The 17,011-nt window shown below is 42.7% G+C and overlaps 1 protein-coding gene across 4 annotated transcripts in view; it reads left to right on the top strand.

Annotated features, from left to right (window-relative positions):
* Positions 1-16,721, top strand: part of pparab (peroxisome proliferator-activated receptor alpha b) — a 27,777-nt gene extending 11,056 nt beyond the window's left edge. For all 4 annotated transcript variants that reach the window (XM_023400332.2, XM_087172299.1, XM_023400333.2 and 1 more), the window contains exons 2-7: positions 1,513-1,761; positions 4,040-4,203; positions 7,161-7,299; positions 12,528-12,727; positions 15,750-16,203; positions 16,405-16,721. In XM_023400332.2, the coding sequence (XP_023256100.1) occupies positions 1,554-1,761; positions 4,040-4,203; positions 7,161-7,299; positions 12,528-12,727; positions 15,750-16,203; positions 16,405-16,649 (1,410 nt within the window). In that variant the 5' untranslated portion in view covers positions 1,513-1,553 and the 3' untranslated portion in view covers positions 16,650-16,721. The remainder of the gene's footprint in view (positions 1-1,512; positions 1,762-4,039; positions 4,204-7,160; positions 7,300-12,527; positions 12,728-15,749; positions 16,204-16,404) is intronic.
* The last annotated feature ends 290 nt before the right edge of the window (positions 16,722-17,011 follow it).

The raw sequence follows: 17,011 nt of genomic DNA, 5'->3' as shown, positions 1-17,011 counted from the left end.
CACACACACACACACACACACACACACCCACCCCACCCCCTTGTTGTTCTTAGTGGGGCCTGATGGAAAGAGCTTACCGAAGATTGACCCACTTTACATGCGGATGTATGAAGTTTGAATATGTGATATAAGGTCCGATCTCTTTAACCAGTCTTACGCTAAGCAGTAAAGGCAAACTCACTCCATAGTGCACTTTCATGTGTAGCTCGTAGCTCCTCCACCCCCACCCCCACCCCATGTGCAATTCAGCGAAATCTCACCCATCTACTGTACAAGCCAAGTCTGTCATGTCTCCTCTAGCCAAACCTCGACCCAGCCTTCCTATCACAGCCAGCCCATTGACCTACATTCATTCCTCCACATGCCTCGCTCTCTTTCTCTCTGTCCTCTGTCTTTCCCTTTCTGCAGCACTATGAGGCCTGTGAGGATAAGGTTACTGTATTTGGAGTGAATAGCTCAGAGGAGTGGAGTGTGTTGTGTCATAAGATACTCCATGTCCTTCATTCGTTAGTCGCCTGCTGCTGACCCACTAGAGCAGCGTGCCTCACCTGTTTGTGTGGATGGCCACATGTTGCATCAGCACCACTCATTAGGGCCTAAATGTATGAGCCAGTGTTGTGTTTAATCATGCGCACTGACAGATAAGGCAGTATTACTCTACGGTGTTGATGTTGATAATGATGTTATCAGTTTTGCACCATGCTAGCAGCGTGGCTTTGTGGACGGTCTACCACTTTGGTCCAAACTGAAATATTTCAATAACTATTGAATGAACTACCAAAACATTTTTGAACAGACATTCATGGTGCCCAGAAGGAAGCTCCTAACGACTTTGTTGATCCCCTAGCTTTTCTTTCAGTGCTACCAACAAAATGATCACTTATCTAGTAAAATATCTCGACATCTACTTGATGGATTGGCAAAAAATGTGGTACAGATATTAATGGTCTGTGTAGATTCCATTACTTGTCCTCTCATACCATCATAAGCTGACATCTGTGGCTTTGAGTGAAATATCTCAACAACTATGAGATGAATTATCATGACATTTTTGTACAGACTTTAATGTCCACCCTCAGGATTTATTGCACAACACTTTTGCTGACTTTACATTTAGCGCTATTATAAGTTCAGAGTTTTGATTTACCACAAACTTTGGTTATGACATGATAAGTTTCAGCCTACTGACATGTAGTTTTTTTTTTTCTATTGCCTAATAGAAAATGTTAGCATGCTAACATGCTAAACTAAAATGGTAAACATGAGCATTATACCTGCTAAACATTGTCATGTTAGTGAGCTGACATTAGCATTCAGCACCAAGCACTGCTGTATACAGCCTCACAGAGCTGCTGGCATGGATGTCAACTCTAGAATTTGACAGAGGTGACCTTAGAAATGGATTATTATCTTGTCTCCCTCTGTCTGCCCGCCTGAGTTTCTATATCACCTCTTTGACCTCTGTTTTTTTTTTTTGTCTCCCTCCACCCTCCCGCTGTCCTCTGTCTCTAGTCTGATGAGTGAGAGTGCCGGCAGCCTGCTCCTCCACCGCGATGGTCGACATGGAGAGCCACTACCATCCCCCTTCTCCCCTGGAGGACACGTTGCTGGACAGCCCCCTGTGCGCCGATGACGACTTCATGGGCGGCATGGAGGAGCTCCAGGACATCTCCCAGTCCATCGACAACGATGCCCTCAGCTCTTTCGATGTCCCTGAATACCAGTCGTCCAGCAATGGCTCCGAAGGTTCCACTGTCCTAGGTGAAAAGGGTCTGAATGTCACTGAATGGAAATACCTCTTTTAGGTCATTAATAATATGGTGAGATGACAAGGTGGGGGGTTTGCTCCTGCATCGTCATTTCACAGTTTTAAAGTATCCACGGTGGCTCGGTGTAATCGCCCGGTCATTGTCAGAGCAGGGGTCCCTCAGTTTAGCCACTTAATCCTTAATTTGCGCGAACTGAATGTTCAGACACACACTCTGGTTTATTTAACCTCTTGTGCAACAATCCTTTGACAGCCCCTTTTTACTCAGGTTGCCTGACTGACCTACTTTTTCGTGCCTTTGGGGCGATAGTCTCTTGATCTTGATTGATTTGTCCTTCTCTGTCTCTGACTTACTCAGTGTCTTGGTGCATTTTCCTCCCCATTCCTTTCTGTACTTCCTCTTCATTTCTCCTTTTCCTCTCTAGCCTTATCTACCTCTCATTTTCCTTAAACCCTTGTTTTACCTCTCTGTCCTCCCTCAGTCCTTCTCCTCGCTCCATATCCAATGAGGAATTCACACATTCCTCAGCCACCATTCACCACCTCTCAGGAAACATCCACTTTGCTGCTGTGTTTCCTCCTGAATAGAAGTCACATGGGCATCTGGGAAATTTATGCTACTACCAAATTATGCAACAAGCGAACAAGTAGTGAATAGTCTAGAAAGATAGACATTTAATGGAATAATAGAGGGTGTGAGTGAGGTGGACAAAGGGAGGAGTGAAAAAAGAGGGGAAGCGTTGGGAGAAGGCATCACGGAAACATTTGATGGTGTCATGGAAAAGTCAGTGAGAGGGCTGGTTAGGATTTATAGGTGTTTACAAGTGCGAACAGTGAGAGACGGGAGCAGAGGCAACACTGACATGCTTTTCTTGTCCGCACTGAGTCAAAACATGTGCACTTGCCACAGCTCCAGGTCCACTGCCAATGCTGCTTATCCGCGTTCTGGCGTCTCTTTACCAAACTCATGTGGCTTGACTTAGTGCCACCGTTTAGTACCATTGCATCTTTGCTATTTGTGCACCAAGCAAGTTCCATCGACCGTGTCCCCTTCACAAGGTGAAAATAGAAAACTGTTGGCAACCTATGGCGAACCTCATGACCTGTCTTCCATTAAGGATGATCAGTAATACTACTCCCAACGCTGCATGCTAATATCTCTGAATAAAATAGTCGCTGTGATGGAACAGACTGTTTTTGTTGGGGCAAAGAGGTCAAACTGTACTTTAATTCTACTAGGTCTTTGCCGCAGGGAGATGAGACTTCACAGTAGAGACGCATTCATGAAGGCAGCCGTGACTGAAGCTTTTTATTGGCCTTCAGTTATCTCTGAATAATGACCCAATTTGTTAACTGATTGTGGTGAAAATAACCATGTTCTGTATGGTCACACCAGGGGGCATGGCAAAAAAGGCTGCCGTCATAGAGGTGGGTGAGGTGCGATGAATCATATAACCGGTGCACGCTTTTAGACAGTCTCTCGTCAAAAGGCTTTATTGTGTTGCACTCTGAAATTATGTTGTAATTAGTTGATGTGAAGAATGGAAAAAGAAAGCTGAAGTTTAAATCCCGCGTACTGCCTCACCTCTGGCACACCTGGCAGACACTGACACTGTGTGAAAAACAAAATTATCAAGAGCAGCCTCCACAGCTCTGACATCGGAAATGTGTCAGGGGAGGAGTTTCAGGTGCCGTTTGACAATCCGACGAGTAAAGGATGCTGATGCCTTCAGTCTGCAGGAATTACAGTGTCCAGTTAGTTATGATCTATGCCTCTGTAAGGCTGTGAGGAACATTGGTGCTTTATACAGCACACTTCTAGCAGCGTGCACTTTCTCTAAATACACGGTCATGAGGATGATTAGGACTGGAGCAACAATGGAAATTATACAGTACACACTGACATGAATGCAGATGCACTGAAGCTTCTGTGAGTGTGCGCCCACTTTCAAATCAGATATCGTTGTACTGTGTGTGTGTGTGTGTGTGTGTGTGTGTGTGTGTGTGTGTGTGTGTGTGTGTGTGTGTGTGTGTAAGTAAGAGCCATTGTTTCATTCTAATTGAATGTGCAGATGTGGGTGGCAACACTGTGAATATCAGAGAGGCCAAACTAGTTGGTGAAAGTCAGAACATACAAATGAGGCTTTTCACAAAAAACAGCTGTGAAGGTTTCTCTTGAGCAATATTTCTTTCCTGGATCAGCTTCGTGCACAACTGTAGGGGCGGTAGTGCAATGACTGGTTTAACCAACCACGTGCTCGTCTCTTGTAGATGCCCTGACGCCAGCATCCAGCCCCTCATCAGTCGTTTACGGGCTGGCGGCCGGCCAGGAGGAGTTCTCATCTTCCTCCTCATCGCTCAATCTTGAGTGTCGAGTGTGTGCTGACCGCGCCTCGGGCTACCACTACGGAGTCCACGCCTGCGAGGGCTGCAAGGTGAGACGAAGATTACACACAGACACACAGACACACACAAAAACAAAAACACACATATGATCCGGTCAATCAAGTGGGTGCGTCTTTAGATTTCACGTCAGATGGTGGCGAGTACTAGAGCAACGTAAGGAATCGGTGACTGAGCAATAGAACATGTAGTTGTTGGAGGACATTACTGTGAGGATTAAATCTGTCACCAAGTTATCACGCCTCTGTTTTCTCAACCTACAACGTGTTTTATTTACTACTGCCCTCTGCCGCTACTTCTGTCAAGATCCATCAGGTACTTCCTTCCAAAGTCCCCCACACTCAGGCACAGACAAGCCAAGAATCACAGTGTTCTGACTAAACATTAACTAGTTTCGAGACAATAAATCGCATTCGGAAGTATAACACTGAAGAAAGTAGGACATGCCAGGCCAGAAATCCAGAGGCCATGTGTCTTGTGACTAATGATAACTCCTAAAAGCATCACAAATACCAGGCTCGTCCTTCACATGTGGTCTCCCAATAATCTTTCAGTTAATTGTTTACCAGTCATGTTGAAGAACAACCCAAGGCTGTTTTTTAAGAGGCAGTAAAGGACAAAGATAGTGTCACTTGAGGTGTTTGTGCATGTGTTTTTGAGACTATGTTGGTGTGTTAGTATTCTGTGTTTTTTTTATATATTTTTTTTAAGTCACTGAAGGAAAAGTGGGCCACTGAAGGGAGAGACTTTCTTACACCTCCGCAACTGTAAATCCACTTAGTTCAGCCGAATGTAGCGGCCAAAATAGCAATGGGAATATGAATATCAGGAAGTGATACATAAACTCCATCATGTCAAAATGCTATTACATAGACATTCACATCAGAGCTGTGGCTCACTGCAGTAGAAGTCTAGTAGTAGAATGATTTTGTTTCGACTTTCAGAGATATTGAGCATCCATGTGTCAACACAGAACGATATCAACTAAACAAAAGCCTTGGTCAGTCCACAGGGCAGAGTCGGTGTTATGAGACCTGTGCAGGGGGAAGTCGCGGGGCTGTAAAACAACAGGTTATCACAAAAGTCAAGGTACATTTGTTTAACTTTTAGGAGGGAGTCATTAGAAACACATCAGTCAGATGTGACCTATGAAGTGCCAAAGGGTAACGGTGAAGACCTTACTTGCAACATTAGCTGGATAAACTGAAGTCAGCATTTCTTGATGAGATCCGCAGAGATCTATATCGGGGAAGGCTTTTCCTATTTCAAACGCTTCAGACATTCACAAATTCAGCCATCTTTCGCCCGACTTTTGAGAACGCTACCATTGTGTGCTTTGTAGTCGTTGTTGTCAACCTGCGGAAGTTGAAAAATATCGCATGACGTATTTAGCAGGTGCAATGTTCAAACATGAGCCCCATGTATCTCCATATAGTAAATGTCTGAGTGAGTGGGATTGATGGAAAAGAAAGGGGGGGGGGATGTGTAGATGTTTCTTCATAGCTTTGAACATTCTTTACTGAATTGGCCACAATCAAAATTTGAGTTCAGAAAAATCTTTGTTATTGGTAAGTGATGTGTATTAACACTTAATAACCCAGTTAATTACTTCATCGGGACTAGAACTAGTCTCATCTGCATGTTACTGGTAATGAAGTTAAAACAGGGAGAGAGCTGCACGGGGTCAAACAGGTATTGTGGAGAATGTAAAGGAGAAAACTGTGAAACCAGGTGCTCTTCCAGGATGATGCCAGTGGTCAGATAAACTAAAAAAAACAAACAAAAAAAAACAACTGTCCAGTGTAATAAGTCTTGTAAGAGTTGAAACTGTACAAAGGCAGTCAGAATCGGGCACTTCCGATTGTAGATGTGAAACTAAAAATCCTTTATTAATATATGGCTAACGCATTTCGACTCACACTTTCGAGTCTCATGCCCTTATGAAGACCCTGTGATTCAAAACGCGTTGTCGTATCCATATATTGATAAAGGATTTTTATTTTCACATCCACAGTCTGAGTGCACCGGACATTTTTTGTCGCCATTGTACAGTTTCAACTCTAATCAGACTTATTACACTGGACAGTTGTTTTTTTTTTCTAGTTTATCATCTGCGTGTTATTTGGTCATGGGACAGTAACAGGAGGAGGCTGACCTCTGTGATGTCAGTACACTCATCCTTCACAACGGTGGACACAAGCAGAATCGGCATGGAGTCCACGTGGGGCTCTAATTCTGTCCTGGCTTCATGTCTTCATGTCAGCCTTGCTTTATACGCGTGTAAGTGTGTGTGTGTGTGTGTGTGTGTGTGTATGTGTGTGTCTGTGCATGTGAGGTTGGGGGTTAGTGGGTGAGAGTCAGTCTGAATTACTTAACATGTGCTCACATGGTTGTAGCATGTCCGCGTAACCCTGTGTAATCTTGTATTTTATGACCGTGTGTGTGTGTGTGTGTGTGTGTGTGTGTGTGTTTCAGACTGCGTGTGGGTCTGTGTGTATTTTGGCACACTGGGTGACAGTTTGAGATGAATATGTTATTAAGCAATTCCCCGGGCCACTTTCTACCCTCCAGCCAGCCACAAGTATGCCACTCAGTCCAGCTCTTCCTCGCCAGATTTAAATGTTTCTTTTTTGTCAAGGTTGTGTAAGCGAGGAGAGACTGATGGTGAAACTGTGCATCTGATATTGTCATGCACCACCCACAGGGGGAAAAATAGCTGCTTCTAATGGCGTCTTTCTTAATAAAGAGTTGGTCAATAGTTTTTTTCTGGATCTGGAAACTGGTTACATAACAGCTTAGAGTTTATTAAAAGGGAATTTGTTAAACTCTGTTACATTTCAGGTTTTATTAACATATGTATTTTGTTTTTTTAGAAATGTTTCACTAAGCTGGTCTGTATGTTCTCGTTCTTACAAATGAAAATAATTGTCAAAATCTTTGCTTCATATTAGCAGTTCTCACATTTTTCCTTATACCTTCACTCCTCCAGGGTTTTTTCCGGCGGACCATCCGTCTGAAGCTGGAGTACGACAAGTGCGAGCGCCGCTGCAAGATCCAAAAGAAGAACCGCAACAAGTGCCAATACTGCCGCTTCCAGAAGTGCCTGTCAGTGGGCATGTCCCACAACGGTGAGTCGTACAGGGCAGGGCAGGGCAGTGCTTCAAACTCAGCAGCACACACACACACACACATACACACAGAGATGTCGTGGTTCTTGTTACTTGTATATACACACTGCTTAACAGAGTACCACAGTTGTGCAGAAGCCAAGAAAGATTGAGCAGGCACGTACGCACATAATTAGCACAAGTAAGCAACCTGACACCACAGCTGGGTGTTAAGTTGCATGTTAAGGCAAGTCACTATCTGAAGACTACTCCCGGCGTCTATACAGCTGTGTGTTTGTGTGTGTGTGTGTGTATGTTCTGCATAATTGAACTATTTCAACATTAATCCATTCGTAGCTTCCTTCTTCAGAAACGGACAAGAACTGTAACTCATGTGGTTGTAGCACATGATCTTTCTGTGTGCGTCTGCAGACTTTCCAGTGCAAGAGTCGTATCAGGCAGCAGCTGAACCCACTCAACCCTTTTGGTGCAGACGTGAGTCGCATAATCAGGTGAACAGACCCTCCTGATTATGTGAATTCCAACCTGCAAAAACCAATGGAGGGCGGTGACGGTCTGCTTTACTGTGCGGATACACCTGAAAACCAAGAAAGAGCATTAACAATCAGAGACACAAACAATCCAAGATGTCAAAAATAATAATTATTAATACTAATTAATCATATGATGTGAATAGGATCTTTGATAACTGATTCTTTCCTTACTGTTTTATTTATTTTGACACTGACAGAAACCCTGGATTGTGTTCTACAGCAATAATTTCTACTCCTCCGCCCTGACTGTTCAAATCGAGAATAACATTATAATATTTAAGAAAAATGTTTTTAAAAAAATGGTCATGTTACAAGAATAAAGTTGAGAGTAGAATCATGTCATTACATCAAGTTTTTTCCTTTTGAAATTACAATCTTGTTTTGATACCATTACGGCCTAAAAATTTCCATTAACACTCTAAAATAACGTGAAACTTCCCCCCTTTTGAATTCCTTGAACAAACACTTCAGTTTTTTTGCTTGTTTGTTTGTTTTGTGGCTATTTGTTCAAAGTAACACATGCTTAGAGGCTGATACTTAGACTCTAGACTCTAAACATCTGCACATTCAACATCTGTGAACACCCAATAACAAAACGCTGTCTCTCTTAAATGCCTTGCGACAGATTTGAACGTCAGTGCTGCTTATCTTTGTTTGGAATAAAGAATATTGAGGTCAAAGTATTAGATTTTGGTGAATGTTATTTACTCTGTGTAAACATACAACATGGCATGCTGACCCTTGGCCAAGGTCAATGTCCTAAAAGAAAAAAAAAATGCTCTGAAATAGATTTAGGAGATGACGTGCGTGTATGTGTATGTCGGGGGGGGAGAAGGTGCAGGTGCTCGTGTTTGCTGTCCTGTCAGTGTATTTCTACCAGAAGAAGGTCAGTGTATTCGTTGGGTTTACATATAGACTGTGCAGACTTTGCAGATATTCCATACTGGTGGCAGAGAACTTGTGGATACAGAGGCTGGGCCGAGGAGCGTCTTTATTTTGTCTCTCGGGATTATTGACTTAAAGGGCCCTTCCGATGCTTCCTTAAGACACAGCCTAGATTTTGATAATGATAGCGCCTTAAAGCTCAGCAGGAGCAGTATTTCTGTCCGCTGCACTTCCTCTCATGGTATACGTGTATTGAGTTTCATGGGCCTAAATGTAACCGTAGAGGGGGGAGGAAGGAGATCTGAGATGCGAGTGCAACCTGATCTTTTGAGGTCTGGTGGTCTTAGATACCGCAGGACCACAGAACTGCTAATTTTGGGGGTTTGTCGTTCAGTTTTCATCGACTGCCAATCGATTCCAGTTGAATCTGATCATTCTGGATGATCCTTACTAAAAGTGTTCAGGAGTGTCTTTTTTTTTTTTTCTATTTAAATGTATTAACAAATGTTGAGACATCAATCGACATAGAAACTTGATGTGAACTTTAACCATTAAAATGACGTAGTTTACAATAAAGCGCAGTGAGCTGTGTTTCAGATGTAGTTACAATCAGGTGCTCAGTTTTATTTAATTATCATAAAATCTGTCCAAAACCGAATTTAGAAGAGGGAATTATAATATGAATGCATAACATATTCTGGCTTAGTGTTAGAAAATGTACTTTTATTTATTTATTGTTCAGTAACAATAACCCCCCCCCCTTCAATTTTCAAATTTATAAGCGTATACGCAGGGTGAGGCCTCTCAAGCTTGTCTAACTCCCAAAAAATTTCCTTGGGTGAAACTTTATCACTCATGTGCTTTACTTCATTTCAGGAGTATGCTACATGCTAACATCCCCTTATGTTTGCTGTTGCAACAGCAGCATTGTGCTTTTATTATCACACAACAAACTAGTGATTGAACATTTCTTGAATCCAGCAACTTAATGATCCGTCTCATGCACTGAAACAAACACATCATTTTGTGTTACAGCAGTTAGTGAGAAAATAACAGGTCCAGAGCAATAATAAGTCTGACTGAAGTGAAGGACGGGTTTATTGGTCGGACTCACAGACACAAACAGATGATTCAACTCGATGACAGACCGTCAGGCCCCGACTCCCAACTTGAGTCGCAGAGTCATCCCCTCACACCGGCTCTTAGGAAATGGACTTACGCTCAGCTTAGCATCACTCACTTCCTCTCATCTTAATTAGACTTGGCTCCAGCCCAGGCGACCGCTGTGGAGCTTTACCAGCTTCAGAGGATCCATCCACTTTGTGAGCAGTAATCTAATGGGCCCTCATGCTGTCTGCTAGCTACGCATCTCATCCCTGCTCAGTCCCGCTCAGTACGCCTGGATTTGTTTCATCAGCGGGTGGCTCGTTGGAAAACAGGGAACTCAGATCTCCTTTTATGTGTTTATAGTCTTGTAAATGCAGGCAGTCAGTGCAGCTGGATGTTGGCTGCTTAGAGGGAGGTGTGTGTGTTGTGTGTGTGTGTGTGTGTGTGTATGGCACCAGCTTGTGCCTATTTAGATTTTTAGAGTGGTGAGGAGGGGTTAAAAACAGTTCACCTCTAATCTCATTAGTCAAATGGGATCAGGCCGTCTGAGAGATGCCAGCATCCTCTCGTAGAAAAACAACTCGCATGGCGTTGACACACACTTCACACAACCGCTGACCACTTCCAACACACCTCGTAATGGCTAGTAACCTGGTGTGTTCATTCACAATTTTCTATAGGTATAATAGACAGATTCTGTGTCCGTGCCCTTTTTCATTTGTGCTTTAGTGACATGAAAGTTTCTCAGGTCCTTTTGAAATAGAGAATTTAGGTGGTTCAAAAAACTCAGTGCCTGTTTTTAAATGTTAATCAATTCTTTTTTTCTTTTTTTTATAATTAAAATTTATTTGCGTTTGATAGCAATAAGAACACAACAGTGGAAAAGGGAAAAACAAATAGGCAGGTAGTGCAACAGACAATGACAAATTGATATATACAAAACAATAGTTATGTGATGATAGCAATGTGATAGGTACTAGGACACAGTGACTAACAAATGTAATCTATCAGACCGCAAGTTTCTTTACAGAACCAGAACATCTTTTGACACGCTGCAGTTTCCAGCATTTGAACCTTCCACATATTTAGTGTAGGTGTTTCAGGTTCCTTCCAACACCATAGAATCATCCGTGCACAGGTGATTAGGCCAGTTTTTAATATCCCAATATATCTAAATGTGGAGCAACTGTTTTGTCCCCAAGGAGACACAATCTTAGTGATGTGGGCAACTCATACATTTATCATCTATCCATAAAATCTAATATGTTCCTCCACAAAGGAGAAACAAACATTGTTCCATATAGATGCGTATTTCTGAGTATAATGTGAAATCACACATTTCTTATGTAGTACCTGCCACACTGTCTTTGAATGTGCCAGAATAGGATTCAAAATATTATTTTTCCCCTTTTATTACTGACTGTGCAAGAGAATCAATAGGTTTAAGAGGAGAGGTAAGTTCCAGTTCAGCAGGATCCAATCCAAATCAGCATCCATTAATGTTAATTAATGGATGCAAATGGATCAATGGATATCAGTGTTGTTGTTCCTTATGTGCTGTAGTGTTTCAATGTGGTAGGTGGGATTGAATTCTTATGTTATCTCATCCAGTGGAAATGTGTGGACCGGGTACTTTGCATTTAATGTCATCTGATTTGATTCCCAGTTGCTCCAGCTGATGAACAGATGTTCACAATGAAATATTTGAGCCCAGATTTGATCAGAATTAGTATCTCAAGTGCTGTTTTTATTACATGGGGGACGTTGACACTTGGAGATTATTTTAGGGCGACACTTTTTGCGTCTTTGGAAGAAACTTCTGTGGGGAGCTGGTCAGTGTTTTCCTGACCTGTTGGCCTCTTTTAGGAGAGGAGGAGTCTGTTGAAAACTGTTTTTTCTTTGGATTTAGAGCGAGTGTCTAGCACAGGCTCTAATCTGTTTTGCACAACATCTCTGCTGCCGTCTTCTTGTAAAAACCAAAGGAATTAAATCATGTTATTAAAATGAGGTTTTAACTTCTCTGACTTTAAAATTAAGGCCTGTAACTGCGCTTTGGTCCATTCATAAGAAGTGCCAGACTCAATGCCAGAAAAGACAGATTAAGATATTATGCTTGTCAAGGAAATATACTTTATTTAAACTACAACAGGATACTGACCTCAGATCCATCGACTCCGGGGGGGGGGGGGTTTGGCACCAGGTGTCAGGAAAACAGTCCAAGAACTGCTTTTTGTGTTTCTAGTGATGCTATTTTTGAACATTTCATTGCCTCTGCTCCACAAGCTTTGTTTGGATGGATTTAATAGTTTTGGGTACATTTAATGTCTTTTTCTTTGCTGATATGTTGACTTGGAGTCGTTTTACTTCATGGGGTGTCTTTGTAGAGATTTGGAAAATGATTCCTCCAGATTTCAGCATCTGGAATAAGTGATAATTTTGGTTTTGTGGAGTTCAAGGTATTTTACATTTTCCAAAATCGGGTTTGTTCTTAAGCTCTATGTGTGCTCTCTTTGGTCTTACACAGTCGTTTTCTCCATGTTCTGTTGCATGGCCTTTTGGTTTTTACAGTAAACATAATACATGTAATATTAAGTGTTTTTTAATGCATTCATAGTAATTTCCATGATCGATTTTATCTGTCTCTTTATTCATACTGGCACAAATTCTATCATCTCAATCTGAGTGTCTTTCTGCTGTCCACAGCCATCCGTTTTGGTCGGATGCCCCAGTCGGAGAAGCTAAAGTTGAAGGCGGAGATGGTGACGGGGGACAGGGAGGTGGAAGACCCTCAGATAGCCGACCAGAAGACGCTGGCCAGGCAGATTTACGAGGCCTACCTCAAGAACTTCAACATGAACAAGGCCAAGGCTCGAACCATTCTCACTGGCAAGACCAGCACCCCTGTACGTTGATTTAGAGTAGTGGGTTGCATGTGTGTGTGTGTGTGTGTGGATTGCGTGTGCATGGCTCTCCTCATTACCAGAGTTTCCTCACAGGTCAAATTCATGTTGTCTTGCAACTTTTAATTTATTCCTTCCCCATTGGAGCTATTTTTAATGTCATTCTGAGCACACAGAAAATTTGCAATCAAACTCATGTCTCAATATGACCTGGCAGCCACTACCTCAGAGATTACGTGCAGCCAGGCAATGACAGAAATAACTTGCTCAATCAGTAGTGCAAGCCAGCACACAAGCTGGACAAGGAAATGTCTGTTTGCACAGAAACGATATAAAGAGCCAGTGTATGAGCCCATCACATCCCCCGCCACCTCTGTTTTCCTCTATTCCTGTGCTCTTTTTCATCACCCGTCCCCAATCCCACCAAAAATATTCCCCCGCAGCCTCGCTTCTGTCGCTTTGTTTTCATCGGAGCGGCGGGGTCAGCAAAGGGGAGGGTCAGGGACTACAGCTCAGAGTCGCTGTGAATTCCATGGATGGATGTGTGTAGGTGTGAAATCGGTCAAGAGCAACAGGTCAGTCCAAGTGCACATCCATGTTCAAACACAGACCTTCTCCACTTCTGGAGATCAAAGCTTCCAAATGGATAAGTGTCTTTTTAGAGGGGGCAGAGGGAGCATGTGGGTCCTGCAGGCACTGGGAAGCAGTCAGTTGGAAATACACCATGTTGCTTGATCCACCTTTGATTTTAAAGCTTATTCATGGTGCCCCAACAATGAACTTCCCATGAAAATCCTAATGTATCATTTGCAGAGATCGATGTGCAAATTCGAACATGTTACATAACTTTGATTCTGAAATTTGTTTTTATGTATTTAGGAGATATAGCCTATGTTTTAAAATGCTCTAGACACTGTAACAAATAGAGAGTTGTTATAGAAAACTATCGAATGGTTAATCGTCCTTGTAGAAAATGTGTATCCTCTGTGAACATTTTATTAAGGCATCCAGGTAATTCCTGCAATTGAGACAGGAAATTTCCATCAGGATTGACTCATCAGTCTCAATGTCTGGAAGAAACGCTCAGACATAATTGTGTTGGCACTGATTTGTGTGCAGCTAATTTTATTGTCTGACTCAACTGGTTTTGCGGTGGTATGATTCACCTGAACAGTGTACAGCCTTGACAGGATGTTTTTTGTCCCTTTTTATAGAAATAAAAAATAAAAACACAGCTAGAAATGTCGAGCTCTTGCTGCTGCAGTGTACTGTTGATAGAGTATTAGGAAATAAAAGATTGTGTCTTTTAAAAAATATAGCTTTGCTCTCTAAGACTGTGACTAATGATCATTATTGATCATTCAAATCATAACTGAGGGAGGCTATAAATAGTTTTTAGCCATGCTAACGCTGTGGCTCTACGACTGGCAGTGTTGGTCTGTCAGCCATTTGGTTGGTCAACCATTTTGGTCCAGACCGAACACTATTAGACTGCCATTTATATTTTATACAGAAATGAATGTTCTCCAGAGGCAAAGCCTCCGGTGATGTCCTTTTCAAACCAAGGACATTCACATTAGCAATGGCTGTACTTTGTGTTTAGTGCCAATTAGCAAATGCTAGCATGCTACACAAAGCCAATGAACATGGTAAACATACCTGCTAAAAATCAGCATCTTAGCATTGTGACTGTGAACATGTGACATTTTCATTTAGTTCAAAGCATCATTGTGCCTCAGTAAAGCCTCACAGAGTTGCTAGCATGGCTGCAGACTCTGATCTTGTCATTTTTAGCTACTTGTAGTTCTCTTGTTTCTCAAAATGCTGTAGCCCTGACAAGGCTAAACAGATCGACTTTGCTTTAACAAATGTGTTGCAGTACATAATCAGCTAACGTGTAGCACTGTCAGTGTAGCATTCCTAGCTCTGCTTTCAGTGTAAACTATTAATGGCTTATGCATCTATAAGGGTGTCGCTCCTGGGCCAAGGAGAGTAATCATATAAAGCTTTTCAGCACGCTACTCACTGAAGTCTTTTCTGAGGTTATTGTAAGAACAGGATGATGATTGGGGCTTCTTTGCTTCCGCAGGATCACATAGCATCAATTCGGGCTGTTAGCCCAAAAAGAAGCACAGTGTATCCTTTAGAAAAACTCCACTTATTTACTCAAGGTACACAGTGTGCATGTGCAGGAAGTCTGTGTCAGTAGTTTTAGTGCAACTTTGCTTCAAAGCATTTTGAAACTAAGATTAATACTTCACGAAAAATATTTAGATTAAGTATTGTAAACAATCTGGCACAAGTTACCTGATAATCAAATGCTGTGTTGACTGAGAAGCGCCACGAATTCAGGCAGCTCGCCGTCACGAGCCTCATACCTTCCCTTGCTGCTGTTGACCACAATTAGCACAGCGTTCATGAGTCAGAGCTGTGATATGATGAGCAGCAGCAGGTGTAGCTGCTCATCAGATGCGGGAACAGTGACACAGCTTAAAGCGCCTATTAGCTAGAATCAATCACTGCCATTCAGAGCTGCCTACATTTACACACCTGTGTCTCTACAATGACATTATCAGCATTTTGGACACAACTTTTTTTTATTATGAAGGCGTACTTTGTCAACTGTGGCATCGTTTCAAATGAACTTTGTTCTTTATTTCTAGAGAATTTGTTTACACCTGAAACTTTTGTTTTGAGTGTTAAGAGTGACATCTATAATTATAGCTGCAGGGTCAAGGAGAGTAATTTTGTCATTGTGGAAATATTCGAGTGTCAATAAGGGCTCTGGGCTTAGCTTCTCCTTCCAGTAAAGATTATGTGTAAACACCACAGTCACTAGAGTTTTTCATTGCTGTTTCAGCTTTTTCCATATTTATGTAGTTAAGTCAGGTCAGATTTATTTATGTAGGCGAAAATCACAGTACACACTGTACCGACTGTGTGTTGCCTTTCAATTAGAAACACATTTTTATCCATAGTTTACACACAGGGCTTATGAGAGTGTCTCTTTCTCCACTGTCCACAGCCTTTCGTCATCCACGACATGGAGACCCTCCAGCTGGCAGAGCAGACGCTGGTGGCCAAGATGGTCGGCTCTGCGGGAGTGCTGAAGGACAGGGAGGCAGAGGTTCGGATTTTCCACTGCTGCCAGTGCACATCGGTGGAAACCGTCACGGAGCTCACAGAGTTTGCAAAGTCCGTCCCCGGGTTCTCGAGCCTGGACCTCAACGATCAGGTGACTCTTTTGAAATATGGAGTGTACGAGGCTCTCTTCGCCATGCTCGCCTCCAGTATGAACAAGGACGGGCTCCTTGTAGCGTACGGCTCGGGCTTCATCACCCGGGAATTCCTCAAGAGCCTGCGGCGTCCCTTCAGTGATATGATGGAGCCAAAGTTCCAGTTTGCCATGAAGTTTAACGCGCTAGAGCTGGACGACAGTGACCTGGCTCTGTTTGTGGCCGCCATCATCTGCTGTGGAGGTGAGGGTGCAGGAAAAATAACATTGCTTATAATTAAACTATTAATTTGCTGCATGGAATATTACATCCTCTTTTTGCTCTTTGAAAGCTTTTACTCAGTTTCATCAAATTAAACTAATTGTAAACTTCAATATTTTATTCTATCAGGAAATTATAGTTAAAGGGTCTCACTCAACTCTATTTTTCCTCTACTACAATTAGACCGACCAGGCCTGGTGAATGTGGCGCACATCGAGCGAATGCAGGAGAGCATTGTGCAGGTGCTACAGCTCCATCTGCTGGCCAATCATCCAGACGACGTTTTCCTCTTCCCCAAGCTGCTGCAGAAACTGGCTGACCTCCGGCAGCTAGTCACCGAGCACGCACAGCTGGTGCAGGAGATCAAAAAGACAGAGGACACGTCGCTGCACCCGCTCCTGCAGGAGATCTACAGAGACATGTACTGAGGATTGTGGATGAATAACCAGGAGAGGCACTCTGCAAACCATCTCCTTTTTTCAGGGACAGAAGAAGAAGAAGAGTCCTCCATAAGCTAGGGTTGAACCACTTAACCCCCCCTTCCCCCCAATGCAGCAAGAGTTAGCCTTGGTCAGAAAAAGAGGCCCAAGCAAGAAGCTAGTGATTCTCTTGTTCTGACACAGTGCTCTCCACTCCATTGTGTGGACCTTCCCAGGCAGAGAAGTCATGTATGCAAAGCTGCAATGTACAGCTGATTGAGCCCCTGCTTAGGCACCAGTGTATGCAATCTCAGACCAAACCTCTCGGATAAAAACACTAAATACTAATTTAAAGTCTGACCTCTGTGTTT

The sequence above is a fragment of the Seriola lalandi genome, unplaced genomic scaffold (genome assembly GCF_002814215.2).
Source record: "Seriola lalandi dorsalis isolate HSWRI2012SDOR001 ecotype SW California unplaced genomic scaffold, Sedor1 jcf7180002052274, whole genome shotgun sequence".
Taxonomy (NCBI): Eukaryota; Metazoa; Chordata; class Actinopteri; order Carangiformes; family Carangidae; genus Seriola; species Seriola lalandi.
The sequence above is the reverse complement of the archived record's forward strand: the minus strand, read 5'-3'. Positions and strand labels throughout refer to the sequence as shown.